General features: G+C 47.9%; 1 protein-coding gene across 1 annotated transcript in view; it reads left to right on the top strand.

Annotated features, from left to right (window-relative positions):
- DPYD (dihydropyrimidine dehydrogenase) overlaps window positions 1–15,988 on the top strand; it is a 322,055-nt gene that overhangs the window by 146,877 nt on the left and 159,190 nt on the right. The window contains 1 exon segment of the mRNA XM_015563508.1: window positions 13,596–13,996. Coding sequence (XP_015418994.1) covers window positions 13,596–13,996 — 401 coding nt within the window.

The following is a 15,988-nucleotide window of genomic DNA, read 5'->3' as shown; positions in this document are numbered from 1 at the left end:
AAAATTCAAATCTTGCGTGAATTTTGGGACACCCTATATTATTAACAGATCCTTCTAAAATCCACACATATGCCCAGCTGGTCTGGCTCAGAGCTTGAGCATCAACCCAGGAACCAGGAGGTCACTGGTTCGATTCCTGGTCAAGGGCACATGCCTGGGTTTGGGTTCGATCCCCAGTAGGGAGTGTGCAGGAGGCAGTTGATCAGTGATTCTCATCATTGATGTTTCTATCTCTCTCTCCCTCTCCCTTCCTCTCTCTGAAATCAATAAAAACATTTTAAAAAAATAAATAAAATGCACACGTATCACACAGATAGGTAAGTAGGCAGAGTGGATCCTCCCTGTGGACTGTAGTCGTGAATGTGTGTGCACATGTAATACATCTCACCCCACACTCTCACCGTCTGCCCTCAGTTAACACCAGTTGGACCTCCCAAAGTTCTGTATGTAAGTTGGCACTTACAGTAGCATAGTTGTAGCAATTAAAAAAAATCAGAGTCTAGTATTTCTCAGATACCTAACGGAAACGTTTTCAGTTCTGTAAAGCTCCCCTGAAGGGCGAGTGTTCTCGGACTATCCGCCTGGCCCTGGCTCCCAGCCGCCGTCCCCGATCCTGCCTGCTGTCCGTGTGGGCTTGGCCTCCTGCTGGTCCGCCTGGCCTGGGCAGCTTCCGCTTGGACAACGGCATTTAGACTAGTCTGACACTCACCATGTTTTATTTATTTTTTTTACCATTTAAGAATGCAGCACAGTCCTGGTTTCTTTCTTTCTCATTGTGCCTCTAAATTTAGCATGGTCTTACCTACGGAAAAAAATGAATGGTTTTATTACCTTCATAGAACAGCTCATTGAAACTGAAGAACATTGAGTGTATGTGGAACAAGGGATTGGACTGGACTGGCCCACTGGACAGGTTAAAATGTTACTGTCTTTTAAAATCAATATATGTTTTAACTGTCTGATTGATATTCATTTTAAGAGACAGAAAGGCCTGGATGGCGTGCGTGGCTCTGTGGTTGAGCATCAACCTATGAACCAGGAGGTCACAGTTCAATTTCTGGTCAGGGCACAGGCCCAGGTTACCGGCTCGGTCCCCAGTAGGGGGCGTGCAGGAGGCGGCTGATCCATGATTTTCCTCTCTCATTAATGTTCCTATCCCTCTCTCCCTTTCCCTTCCTCCCTTTCTAGAAGAGAGAGAGAGGAAGAGAGAAGGAATATAATTTTCCCTGATTAACAGTTGCATGGAGAAATGGGCTCCATTTCTGGGTAACCTCTGTTGGCTGAGGCAGAGTCATTGTTCCTAAACTAAAAATGCCAGAGCGATTCCCACTTTCTGTGTTTTCTTCTCAGAGACTTTTCAGATCCATCGAGTGGTCCGGGGCCACAGTCAGTGTTTTAAAGTCAAAGGGCCGCTTCATGGCCCCGTCCGGTACGCAGCCCGCACCTGCTTCCGGGCGAGACCATCGTGTTGCCTCTGTCCGCAGGGGACCCGGGAGCAGGGCGGGTACCGGGAGGAGGGAAGGGGCAGGTGCCTTCTCTCCTGGAATACCAGGTCCATGAAACCTCTCCGTCCACGGACCAACCTGTCATCTCCTTCAGGACGAACCCAGATGCAGGAGTCGGACTTTCTTGATTCGTGATCAGGAGATTAAAATTGATCACCGGCCACACCAGGGAGCCGGCCGCGGGACCACAGCTCGGTGCCATTAACTAGGACGGGGCCGCCTCCTGTTCCCCCTAACTGTGCACTTACAAGTTCCAAGCAGGGTCGATGCGGGGTCACCCGGGCTGCGGGCAGCTGTGTGACCTGGCCGCAGTTTGCTGTGGGTTATTTTAAAGGATAATGCCGGGAGCCTGGATAGCCACGGGAACAGGGGTACGTTGAAATTTGACAAATGAAGATGTATACTTTCTCTTTTTTTGGAGCTGGCAAACCCCTTCACGTGGAAATAATGAATGAAAATCTGATGGCTGATTTACCGTAGGTCCAATGACTTGCCGCGGAAGAAGGAAGAACTCTTTAATTATTACGCTTTCATCACAGGGAACTGGTGGTAGGGCTGCCATTGTAGATCTGGGCCGACAGGAAGATCTTTCAGGAGGCATCAGGCAGATGAAAGCAGGCGTCGTTTACTTACCATTGTTGGAAAGGGGAGCGTAGGTGGGATGATGTGTGAATAATTACCTACTGCTCTGTACAGCACGATGGTGTTTTTTTTCTTTCTTGTGAATAAAAAACGACTGTGTTAACATTCAGAACATTTAAAGTACCGCCAATCACTCTATGCTAAATTTCAAAAGGCGAGACTAAGCCCCTCCTCCCTCCTCCCCCGTAATGAAGGTGCATGTGCGCCCCTGAGTGTCCGTTTCGTGGCACCGAGGAAAGCGCCTGGGAGAGCTTTTCCGGGTTAGATCTGGCTCTGGCGCTGATTTGCTCTGAGAGTTTAGGAAGCTTTTCCTGCCTCGACCTCACCTGTCAGTGAGTCCGTGGGTTGAGCATCATCCGGGCACCCCGAAAGGTTGCCGGTTCCGTTCCCGACGGGGCACATGCCTGGGTCGTGGGTTTGAGCCCCAGTCAGGGCGTGTGTGGAAGTCACCCGGTGGTGTTTCTCTCTCCCGCGTTCAGGGCTTCGGTTTCGACAAAAATCTCCGCCTGTGGGAGAAGCCCTTCTAAAGGTTGAGTTTAGTCAAACGGGTATCGGAAGGAAGCCGTTTTCCTCCCGTGTGTCCCGCAGTCGGCGTCTTAGTGAGTCCCCTTGTCCCCTGCAGTTCCTGTAACGGGAGGAAGGTGAACACGGATCCAGGAAATCTAGACCCACGGTTTCAATGCTCTGCACAGCGTTTCTCTGAAGCATCAGCAACTTATTCAAAGTTTGCATCTTACTCATCAGTGTCTTCACCACGGTCCTCACGTAAACATAATCATTGAAATGACTTCTCTCTGGGTCGCAGTGTTGCCCTGGGAGGAAACTGTGTTTACACGGAGGTCGTGGGCACGTCCTGTCATGTGTGCGAGGGGAGGTTCCCAGCGTCCCAGGTGGGGAGCGCAGGTGAGCGCTCCTGTCTCAGCCGCACCCTTGCAGCAGCCTGGCCATGGCCCCCGGCCCGCCTTCCGCCTTCCCGCTGCCTGCCCGTCCACGCAGCCCACACCCACTGACTCACCCTTGTTGACCTTCAGAGCTGATCCTGTCACCTCCCTGCAGGGTCTCCTCAGTGTGACATCCACAATCCTCTGTGACCTGCAGGGCCCATGCGACCTGCCCACCTGTGCCCACCTGTCTGCTCCCCTGACCACACCCCAGGTCCAGGGGCTTGAACTCTGACCCCGCCCTGCCTTTGCCCTTCCTTCCCCTTCTTCCACCGCTGGGAGCACTCACCTCCAGGGACTCCGCGTGGGTGTGGCTGTCTGCAGGCCTTGTGCCCGAGTTTGGCAGCTCCACTGTGCGTCCCTCTGTCAGAGAATGAGCCTGCTGTTTCTGAGTTTCTGATTACACGTCCTGGGAGCTGTGCACCTGCGTATCCCCAGCACCTAGTGTGCTAGCTCGCACATAGTAGGCACTCCATAAATATGAATGAAGAATCAGTGAAATAAAATAAGCTTCGAAGTTCCTGTTCCCAACTGATTGTAATTATAATTTAAAATTCACAGCCGGGCTCTGGCTGGTGTGGCTCAGTGGGTTGGAGTGTCGACACATATACCAAAAAGTTGCAGGTTCGATTCCCAGCCAGGGCACATACCTAGATTGCTTGTTTGATCCCTGGTTGGGGCGCATACGGGAAGCAACCTGTGGATGTTTCTTTCTCACATCGATGTTTTTTTCTCTCTCTCTCTTTCTCTCTTTCTCTCTTCCTCATCCATGTCCTCATCACTGTCTTCGTCAATTGTATTCATCAATGTCTTCATCACTGTCTTCACGTAAACATCATAATTGAAATGAGTTCTCTTTGGGTGGCAGTGTTGACCCAGGAGGGTAAACTGCGTTTACCCTCTGCCTCTCTCTTCCTTCTCCTTTCACTAAAATCAATAAACATATTTAACCCTTGGGTAAGTATTAAAAAAAAATCACAGCTGGACCAAATCTAAAAGTGGAACATGGTAAACTATATATTTATTTGGCATTTTTGGTAATGAAATTTCAGAACTAGATATGTTACAATTATACATCGACTCTGCCAGGTTTTATGTGCTCATATTTAAATAAATTTTAACTGGCAGTAAGTTTAAATTATCTGTAGCTTTGTCATCATTATGGTTGTTGTGGTGGTGTTTTACACTGAAATCGTGTTAAACATCAAGGCAGGTACAAGTGTAAAAGTAATAGGATTTTTAAAAGTTTAAAATACATAAAAGCCAACTCATTTATTAACATTTGTCATACGCCCGCCACTGGGCAGAGCAATTATCATATTATTGAGATATATTATCTCATGAATCTCCCTGTGAGGCAGGTTTTATAGATAAGGAAATGGAAACTTAAAATTTAAATAACTGATTATGCAAGGCTACACAGCTGAGGCGCGGTGGAGTGGTGACGGGAACACAGGTGCGTCTGATGTCGAACCCGTGCCTTCCCCTTCCCCCCAGGCTGGCATCCGACACAGTCTTCCACAGACAGCGCCCGTTCCCGGGGAGTGACTGGCAGGTGTGGATAATTACCGCGCAGTGTGGCATTGGCGTCCACTCTCTCTGAACTTGGAATGGCGTCTGGATAAGAGGGACAGTGTGATGCATTTCATCTTGGCAAGTGTGATTCTTTAACCCACTCGTGAGGCACGGCTCTTCCGGAATGTACTGCAGGCCTGCCCCTCCGTGCACACACACAACGCGTGCAGGTACAGAGACACCTGTTTCTTAGAGGCGTGGGTTCCTTGAAAAACCCAGGCCAGGTTCCAGCGCTGCTTCTAGACAACCTCCTGTTTGGTGATGAGCACACGGGTTCGAGAAGGTTGGCCACGTGGCTCTGAAATTGTTGACCACGGCTGCCCGTCGAGAATGTCTTTGGGAAAGTGACTACTTGGTGGAATTTTCTGAATTCCGAGAAAAGTATTCTCATTTCAAGACTCTTAACTCAGCAACAAGTCAATAATACTAAATACATTCCAAGAATATTTAAGCATGGGAATAATTTTTTTATTTCACTCACTAGAGGCCCGATGCACAAAATTCATGCAAGACTAAGCCTTTCTTCCCCCGGCTGCCGGCACTGGCTTCCTTCTGGTACCCGGGACCCGGGCTCCCCTTGTAGCCCCGGCTTCGTCCAGAAGGTCATCCAGAAGGACATCTGGTCTAATTAGCATATTACACTTTTATTATTATAGATGTTTTTGAAGAAATCTATTAAGATACATTTTTCTGCTAAAATTTATAGAATTATAGAAGTGATTTAGAGTAAGGTGAATTGGCATAGAAATGCATCACTTGACTCTAAGAGGAAAATACATAATTAAAATGAAATGACAATTGTGAATATCATTTCAAGATTTAAGACCTATATGGTAGCATAACCAATATCTGATTGTGAATTGCTTTTTCTACCTGTGAAATTAAGTAATTACAACAATATAGAGCTATGGTATGTTTACTTGTCCCAATACTAGTTCTGTAAAGAAAGACATTTTTGTAACTCTTCCATTTTTATTTTATTTTTTAAAATATATATTTTTATTGATTTCAGAGAGAAAGGGAGAGGGAGAGAGCGATAGAAACATCAATGGTGTGAGAGAATCATTGATCGGCTCCCTCCTGCACTCCCCTTACTGATGATCGAGCCTGCAACCCTGGCCTGTGCCCTGACCGGGAATCAAACCCTGACTTCCTGGTTCATAGGTCGACATTCAACCACTGAGCCCTCCGGTGGGACTAACTCTTCTATTTTTAAAGATGAGGAGACGGAGGTTTAACGTTTAGTAACTTGAGCATGAACTTGTAGAGAAAAGCTGATAAGCACCATCGTCGGAGTCCATTCGAGGTTGTCTGACCGTGACCCCAGGGGCTGTGCATTGCCCCCCAGAGATGCCTGGTGAGAATCCAGGGATGAGAGAGCAAAACCTAGCAGCCAGGGGGTCTCCCAGCACAGGGGTGCCCGGTCTGGTGTGAAAGCTGCCCCTTGCTTCCTCGGACTCGCATCGTCTCACTTTGCAGAGCCTGAGGCCAGAGGCCACGGGAGTAATCAGACCCACGGCCCATACCCTTGCCTTGCGTGTCACCTCTTCGCACTCCAGGACTGTAGCTAAGAGCATGGCTTTCTAGGAACCCGTTTAAGTGCCTGACCTAAATGCACATTTGTTAAACATAATTGCCCAGCCCGGCTGGCGTGGCTCAGGAGCTGAGCATCAACCTGTGAACCAAGAGGTCACGGTTCGATTCCCGGTCAGGGCACAGGCCCAGGTTTCGGGCTGGATCCCCAGTTGGGGGTGTGCAGGAGGCAGCCGATCTGTGATTCTCTCTCATCATGGATGTGTCTGTCTGTCTCTCCCTCTCCCTTCCTCTCTGAAATCCATAAAAATATATTTAAGTGCACATTACGTTAACAGCGATGGCCTCAGATGGTTGATGTGCAGAATACTGGAGCCTCACAGCAGAGTTGTGAAAGCCAGGAGGACAATGACACAGAGGGGGCTGTCGAGGGCCTGCAGTTAAGAATATATTTGAGTAAACAATGGAGATGTATAATTTTTAAAAATACCTCTGAGGAAGCAAGGGATCCGGCCGATGAGCGTGTGGCGCATTTGCGGGCGATGAGCCCATTAGTAATACCTCCGGGATCCCATCCGCCCAGGGCCTCCCCCTGCCCGGGTGTGCGTTCGTGGTGGCGGCCGTAATGCCCTTCCCGCTGGGCCGTGCACAGGCCCTGCGTTCCAGTGGCGGGTGGAGGGTGTTCCGTTATGGATGGGGATGGAGATAAGTGTTTTAATTACTTTTTTAGTGTCTGTGCTTTTGTATTTGTGTCTCCTCTTCCCTTTTATGTCCTGCTGTTGAGATTATGGCCTCATCGCCACAGCAGGTGGCGGTGGCAAATTTGTTTTCTTTGCAAGCCTGGGAGATTTATTTTGTAATAGAACTGTTCCTTTTTAGTCTTTTATTATTAATGATTTCTTTACTTTGGCATATAGTATACGTACGGAGTCCTAAATACTCATCTCCTAGCGCCATCTAAGAATTCCAGTCGTTAAGGAAAAAACCTTTGCCTCCGGCGTATTGTTTGATTTTTATTTTATTTATTTTATTTTTTTGGCTTCACAATGTGAGGATTAAAATGTAAGGAAATTGCTTCATAGTAAAAGCCAGATGAAAATGAGAAACAGAGAAAAGAGAAGGGAGAGGAATGAAGAAAAGAGAAGCGGTCCAAGGGGGAAATCATACTGTACTAAATAATGCCAAGTAAATAGGTAGAAGTTTTTGACAGTTATAGGAAAGTACGTTGATACAGCTTTACTAAAAGAGGGATTTACAAGATCTTACATTTATATTAAAATTAAAATTTAATTCTTAAAATAATTTCTGCTTCATTATGACAATATTAGAATATTACAAAAGTGTAAAGAGAAATGCCTTATCTTTTTTTTTTTTAGCCCAAGGTTGAGTCATGTTGGTTGTTTTCTATGCCCCTTTATAGGGAAGGAACAATAGATCAGAAGGTTCCTGAGTATAGAAATGGTTTGTCAGGAAAGTAAAATACACTCAAGGGTATTTTGCCCATCTTGGAGTCCTTGGGCATCATTTTATTAATTAAAATGAAGTCTCTGTATTTTTCCCCAAATATGTAAAGGCAGTGAACATGATGAGACCAGAAAGGCAGAGCGAGTCACCTCCTCACTTTGCCGCGTGGAATTGTGGGATGTTTTCTGATAGGTAAACGGCCTCCGCAATTGTAATGATGACAGTGTATTCCATCCGTGTGACACTGGGTAACGCTCTTTTCTTAGCATGTTTACATAGCTGTCACCTGGACGTGCCCCGCATCGGGCCCTGAATTAAGTTCTCATACAAAGTTTCGTGAACCCGTCTCCTGGGTGGGATAGGACTGGCGCAGATTTTCTACAGGAAGTTACGAAAGGGACCTGAAATACATTTTTGCCTTAAGTCTGTGGGAATTATCATCTTTGGTTACTTTATTCCCTCCCTCAACGCTTTTGAAGGAGGCATCATCCATCTTACAAATTCAATACAGAAAGAGGGCCTTACTTCAGCAGCTGTCAGATCTTCGAAACGGCCCGAGTGCTCGGTGCTTCTCTTGGTTCTGGACTTCACTTATCTGTTTCCTACAGAAAAATACCGTGTGTCGTGGGGGAAATCACGGTTTGGATGGTGACTCCCACTCGTAACATCTCCGTCTGGTTATGCGCTAACCAACTGCGTGCTACACGCCGTGAGTGCATGTGGTCACGCCGGGAGAGGAAGTCGGCGGCACTTACACGGATCAGATGTATAACGAGGACTTGACAGGTCGATGGGATGAACGCTGTCGTGACACAGTGATCTGATTTCACATGTGTTGTAGGGAATCGCTGCATTCTTTCCGAATTCAGTCCAAACCCTCAGGACTAAGCGTGCGGCCTGCAGGGGGGCAGCGGGGACAAGATGGGGAGTTTTATTGGCAAAAGAAGCACAATAGGACTCCATCAATCTCTTCCCAATCAATATATAGATCCTAGGAGTATGGCCCATCTGGCACTATTGTCCCTTGGAAATAAGACAGAAGTCCTCTGGGTCATAGGCATGATCTTTCCGTGACAGGTGACGGGCTTTGTGACCCGCTGTGCACTGTGCATGTTAGACCCTCAGGGGAGCGAGTTATTCTCTGCTGGGACCCCAAGTGCCTGGGCTGGGTATAGGAACAGTCAATCCTTTCTGGATATTAATTAGATTCATATTTTAGTAGATACGTACATCTGTCATTTTATACCTACATTTACGCATCTTGTAAACACCATTTAAAGGGCTGCCTGGGGTCCATTCCCGTGACTTTGCCTTGACAGTGTTTCCTATGACTCTTCTCATCATGTGAGTCTTCATTTTCCATCTCTTACATTTTGCCCAAGACAGTGGTGATGACTGACATTTGAAGGTTGCTTGAGACTTACCGGACGGAGTGCTTTTGTGTGCACATCTCTTCCTACGTTTCCGAACAACCCCCTACACCAGGCAGGGCTACCTTCCCTCCAGAATCACGGAGTCGGAGCGTGAGATGGTGCGTGACTTTGCCAAGCACAGCGGGAGAGGGGAGGCCCTGAGACAGACTCCCGGGTCGGTCTCTGAGGCAAGGACTTGAACAACCCAGTAAGTGTGAGAGGGCCTTCGTCTTGCTACTTGCCTGGTCCTGAGGCTCCTGTGCTTCGACCGAACGAGGGTAGAGCACCCTTGTCTGGCCACAGCCTCTTAGTGAAGCCGAAGATGCCAAGTTCCATGGGCTCCGCTACCCACCTGCCCAGCACCGACCACCTCGAGGCGTGACAACGTCCCCTGTGTGTATCATGGATGAGATGCATGTTTAAGGTACGGCTGTCCACACGTGTCATTTCATTACATGGAACCAAGGCTTGTAGGGAGAGGATGCAAAGAAAAGGAAACATTCACTTCACAGACATTGTTCTCATTTCATTCTCCCAACAACACTCCGCCGGAATAATTGACTTGCCCGAGGTCGCCGTAGAAGTAGAATTTTAATGCAGGAAGTCTGACCTCCGAGGCCTCCTTCTGATCCCATGTGCGCTGGGTTACAAGCAGTGATAGAAACACGGCAGTCGGCAGGAAGGTATCTCTAAAAGATTAAGTGAGCAGGAATAAAGAAGGAGAATGGTCACGGAGACATCGCATTAGCAGAGGCGCGGGGGCGTAGCGGGGGGACAGGCTCGTGTCCCGGGAGTTGGGTTCCGAGCCTCTTTCCTCTGCGATTGTAACGGTCTTCGGCCTGCACCACGGTCGGTCCCCAGTCCAGGCGGGACCCCGAGGGCTGAGGCCACACGAAAGGCCTTCTTCGAGAAGAAGGTGAGATCCCAGACAGGAACGTTCTTGGAAAAGTGAGAAACGCAGGGCACTCGCCACGGACTGCATTTGGCTGTGCTCAGAGTGACCTGGAGGGGAGCCCCTGCCCAGTGGATCTGTCTCCTCACATCTTGTGGGACAGCACGGGGGGAGCCTCGAGGACAGTGCGCCCCAGGGAGGGCTCCGTGCCCCTGCTGCCAGCCCCCGGCCTGCGGGGCGCCCGAGCCCGGCTCTTCTGCAGGTGCTGTCCTCTCCACCCCCGTGCTCCCTGAGGCCCTCCCCGGCGGCAGGTCTATGCGTGGCTGTCTCTCCCACGGCGGCTCAGCTGCCACTCGCGTGGGTGCCTCCAAGAACGAGAGGCAGGGCCCAGTGCCCGCTCAGTTCAGTTGCCACCGAGGAAGTGACCCGGTAAAGTAACACGCAGGCGTTCCGGAATCTGAGAGGGCCCGCCGCCTCCTCGCAAGGCCACGGAGACGCAGCCTGGAAAGCTCACTCCCTGTCCCGCCCTAGACGGGGCGTGCACAGCGTCTGCGCTGCCCTGTTCTTGCTCACTGAGTGCGCAGCTTAGCAGCTTCACACGAGCACAAAGAACGTCCTGGGCACATCGCCCTCCTTTTCTTTTTTAATATATATTTTATTGATTTCAGAGAGGAAAGGAGAGGGGGGAGAGAGAAAGGCATCAATGATGAGAATCACTGACTGGCTGCCTCCTGCACGCCCCACACTGGGGATCGAGCCCGCAACCTAGGCACGTGCCCTGACCAGGAATTGAACCCTGACCTCCTGGTTCATAGGTCGATGCTCAGCCACTGAGCCACGCCGGCCAGGCCACATCACTGGTCTTCTTTCTGTGGTGGTTGCAGAGGGGGAGTGTTTGGGAAAGAAAGCAGAGATGCCTATTTCAAAGAGCATCAAGCAGTGTGGGATATTGAGTAGCCATTGAAATGGGTTTGTTCAGCCATTTATATTAATGAGCATTTAAATGCAACAGATACTAGTTGGTTTGGCTCAGTGAATAGAGTGTCCGCCTGCGGACCAAAGAGTCCCAGGTTCGATTCTGGTCAAGGGCACATGCCCAGGGTTGCAGGCTCGATCTACAGTAGGGGACATGCAGGAGCCAGCCGATCAGTGATTCTCTCTCATCACTGATGTTTCTCTCTCTCCCTCTCTCTTCCTTTCTGAAATCAGTAAAAATATATTTTAAATGCAACACATATTTCAGGTGACTTCACATGAATGAATAGAAGTCAATGCTACTGGATAAAAAAATAGAAAAGAAAGTAACCAGCCAGTCGCCAAGGGGATGCCCTCACAGAGGAGAACATTCCGGAAAGGGTTGTACCCGGGAGAAGGATCACAAAATAGGGCTACAGCCACAGGCAGCAGCCAGCCTTCCTCTGCCCCCGGGCAGGAAGCCGGCCACGCCCATCCTGGGCGGATGCGTGTCCATAGGCGTGGGCAGCACTGAACACTGGGTGTGGAATGGCTGGTTTATTTATTTATTTTTAATTATATTTTTATTGATTTCAGAGAGGAAGGGAGAGAGAAATAGAAACATCAGTGATGAGAGAGAATCATTGATCAGCTGCTTCCTGCACCACGCCGGCCGGCTGGAATGGTTAGTTTCGATACCACTCGTCACGTAGCATCACATTATCACGGGGCTTACTTCTCACCTTCCACGTGGAAAAGGCAGCGGCTGCCCGGGCTGGACGCGGGGTTTGCTCTCACCTGTCCCTTCCTCTCGCGGAGCCTCAGCTCCCTCGCCCCTGGAATGTGGATCACGCTGTCGGTTGTGTGAAGAGTTTTATGAGAATTAAATAAATGTTGTGTTTTAAAAATCACGGGTAGGCCATGCATTTGGGAACAGCACCTACAATGCGTGATCAGTAAACGTTCAATTAGATTTCTGTCACCTAAGCAACATGATGTCATGTCTGTTCTTCGTGGAGAACTTGAAAGCGATCCTTTTCGGTCGTCCGCACGGAGGTGTTCCTTTGTGTAAGTGCATCCTGAGACACCAGGGTCCCCGTGTCTGTGCCAGGGGAACAAAGAAACGACCTGGGTTTCATAAAAGACAAGAAAAAACAGTCTCCACGCCGATCGGCTGCGTTTGTCAAGTCTGTGTCAGCTCCTCTTCATTCATAAACCTCCTTCTTCCCCCTGGAAAGTGAATTAAGAAGTCATTTCAGTGTCGTTTTGAAATCATCGTGGTGTAGACACAGGCCTTATTTATTAATACGCCGCCTCCTCGCGGGAGAGCTGCCTTTGATCGATGGGTATTTGCAAGTTTCATTATCTTTCATCGTTCACTCTCAGAAGCTTCATTTTTCTTTCTTTGTAGCCCTTTGTTTAATTTGCCAAAGTTTAGTACTTTACTCTGATTTAAGCTTTTTTCTTTCCTTGACAGAAGATGTGAAATTTGAAAAAAAAATGATAAAAATTCAGCTACTTCTGTCTCTATTTTTTTTTGCATTAACCATTTTTGCACATTAAAACTTTATTTGCATGTCTTAGAGCTTCCTGAGGATAAACTCAAAACTGTTTTCTAGAAATTGAGCACTAATCTGTGTGTCTATCAGACGAGTACAACAATCCATCTCTACCCTTGCCACGAAATCGAATTCTCTTACATCCTTTGTGTATTAGAAGAGGGGAAACCAGACCACACTGTCTTAGCTCATAGTTCTTAAATTACTTAGTTAAGATTTTTGGTGCTTTTAAGGTGTTTATGTTTTTTCTTATCCCAATTTTTGTTGTTCTTTGTTTATGACTATTGTAGAGCTAATGTTCTTTCTTAAAAATGAGAAATTTCTTTATAAAGACATTTTATTTGTTAAAATATTCTGGTGAATTATTTTCCCTTTAATTTGCTTACAATGTTTTTAAATGTAGAAGTAGCTGAATTTTTATGCTCAAATATATTTTTTTCTTTGATTGTTTTAGTCTTTAAAAAAAAAAAAAAAGAGTTCCCATATTCAGGAACTAGTCAAATATGTACCCTTAACTTTTTTTAGTTTTCATGATTAGTTTTTTATATTTAGCACTTCAGTACATCAGCAATTTTTATTTATGCCGTGAGGAAAGAATATAACCCGATCCCAGCCATTGTGGCTTGGTGGTTGAGCATCAGCCTATGAACCAGGAGGTCATGGTTCGATTCCTGGTCAGGGCACAGGCCCAGGTTTCGGGCTCCATCCTCAGCGTGGGGTGTGCAGGGGGCAGCTGATCAATGATTCTCTCTCGTCATTGATGTTTCTATCCCTTTCTCCCTTTCCCTTCCTCTCTGAAATCAACAAAAAAATATTTTTAAAAAGAATATAACCTGGTTGTTCCCTGAACACCATATGCACGTGTGCATCCATGCTTCCATGTATGACTGTGTGTGTGAGAGCTGTGCTGTCTGCTGTGTGCCTAGCTTTATATTAAAGCTCTCCTCTGAGGTCTGGTGCATCATATGAAGGGCATTCTTCCATGTGGCTTTGCTTACAGGTTTCTTCCCCTCTAAGAACCACCTGATTTTAGTGATGGCAGCCTTCCATGTGTTTAACGACCTGATAGGACACGCTTCTCCTCCTGCTAACGGCATTTTCTACATGTGTATCCTCAGGTTTGCCAGAACCCAACAAGGACCACATCTTCCAGGGCCTGACGCAGGACCAGGGCTTTTATACGTCCAAGGACTTCCTGCCTCTTGTCGCCAAAGGCAGCAAAGCAGGTAAAAGACAGCGTCTTCCGTTCCTGACGTGGTCGGTGGGTTGCACGTTGGTATTAAGCCCAGGCTCCAAGGATGTTGTGCCAGCGGATCCTTCATGCCACTCACCTGAAGCAGGGGCGGGGGCCCGATGCCCCCGTTGGCCAGCGGCGACCTGTGCGCCCTCAGGCAGGCTCGCTGGAGGAGGCTCGCTCTTGCAGGCCTCTGAGCCGCCTCCCGAGACATTGCTTCCGAGTGAGAGAGTCGGAAACGAACCGCGGAAGATGTTCTTAGAAGGAGTGGCAGCGACTTCAGTTTGGATCTGAGCGCATTTAATCTTTTCATTTTGAAATCGGACAAATGGTTGTACCCAAGCAGGCGGGAAGAGGGTCTCGCCTGAAGCAGTGAGCGGGTGAAGTGACAGGGAGACACTGGACAGACACCCTGGGCGTGGTGTCCGTGTGGCCGCACGTCCTGAGCTCAGCAGCAGCCTGAAGCTTTGCCGTGTCTGAGCTGGAGTCGTGTCCTAATGGTAAAGAGGCTGAAATATATTCTCCAAAAACAAGTCCAAGCAACCCTTGAAACACGCACACTTTCTTCTGAAATATATTGTTATTGGTTTCAGAGAGGAAGGGAGAGGGAGAGAGAGATGGAAACATCAATGATGAGAGAGAATCATGAATCGGCTGCCCCCTACTGGGGATCGAGCCTGCAACCCAGGTATGTGCCCTGACCGGGAATCGAACCATGACCTCCTGGTTCCTAGGTCGATGCTCAACCCCTGAGCCCCGCCGGCCGGGCAGCATATATACTTTTAAAAGTCTATTCTGACATCGAACTGCATGTAGAAAAGATAAGAGCTTACATTTTCTCCAAACATGTTTTTTAAAGCCACGTCTTTTTCTGTAGGTTATTTTATAGAAGTTTACCGCTAAAGACGTGTACCACCCCCTCTTCCTCCTTCCAAGCCAGCAGGATATACATGTGACTAGATGCTTTCTAAGGAAGGTCATAGCACACGTGACCTCATTTGAGAATTGCAGGAGCCGGTTATGTAATCCCAGATACAGACTCTCCCCAGCAAATTGATTATTATGTTTATGGCAATTATAGGCCCATGCTATCCAAGATGCCATTTCAAAAATTATAGTAATTTATCTTATCAGCAGTTGTATTTAATCCGATAATACATACCACTCAAGACGGAGAGAGCACCTGCATTTTATCGTTTTACACGCATTTTCATACGGACATCAAATCTTCATTCATAGAGGTGCTCTTGAGAAATGCACACAAAAAATTCATTTCCCTTTAATGTTCACTTTTATTTAAAAAAAACACAGAAAAATGGTCAACAGGAGAAAGTTTTATTTTAACTATTTAAATAGTTTCAGAAATTCTTCAGTTACAGAAAGAACACTTATTCGCAGTACGTTAATTTTTAACGTTCCAAGTTTCCTGATTGGTAATGTGTAGCGGGGCTGTTTGCTAGAAGCCTTACAACATCGTGGCTGAGTGACACACACGCAGGCCACGCTGTGGGCGATGGGCCCCGGTCGGGAGCAGCACTGCCTTTTCTTCTAAGGAGAGTGAATGACGCCACGTGAAAAATACAGGCCACGCCTTACCCAGAGAGCTCCCCTCGATTCGGGCTTGTTAGGACCTGTGCCCCTCAAAATGTGTTGCAAGCTAGCCTCCAGAGCAGCGGTTCTCAACCTGTGGGTCGCGACCCCTTTGGGGGTCGAACGACCCTTTCACAGGGGTCACCTAAGACTATCGGAAAACACATATATAATTACATATTGTTTTGTGATTAATCACTATGCTTTAATTATGTTCAATCTGTAACAATGAAAATCCATCCTGCATATCAGATATTAGGTTGAGAACCACTGTTCTAGAAGGAAAGGGGAGGCTCAAGGTACTGACTGTGAAATTACATATATGAGTATGTGAGCCTTTTTAAATTTTTTAAATTTTATGCATATATATGCATATATACACATACTTATTTTTATTGATTTCAAAGAGAGAGGGAATGGAGCGGGAGAGAGAAACATCAGTGACGAGAGAGAATCATGGATCGGCGGCCTCCTGCACGCCCCACACTGGGGATCAAGCCCACAACCCGGGCCTGTGCCCTGACCTGGAGTCCAGCCCTGACCTCCCGGTTCATAGGTGGACGCTGAACCCCTGAGCCGCCGGCCGGGCGTGAGAAAGAAGCAGAGGACTCGATGGGGACCCCCGTCCCGCACGCTGCGCGCTGCCGTTTCCCACGGCTGCGAGGACGCGCGTGCCCCGAGCTGTCG

The sequence above is a fragment of the Myotis davidii genome, unplaced genomic scaffold, assembly GCF_000327345.1.
Source record: "Myotis davidii unplaced genomic scaffold, ASM32734v1 scaffold217, whole genome shotgun sequence".
Lineage (NCBI taxonomy): Eukaryota > Metazoa > Chordata > Mammalia > Chiroptera > Vespertilionidae > Myotis > Myotis davidii.
This window is presented reverse-complemented; position numbering and strand designations above follow the sequence as displayed.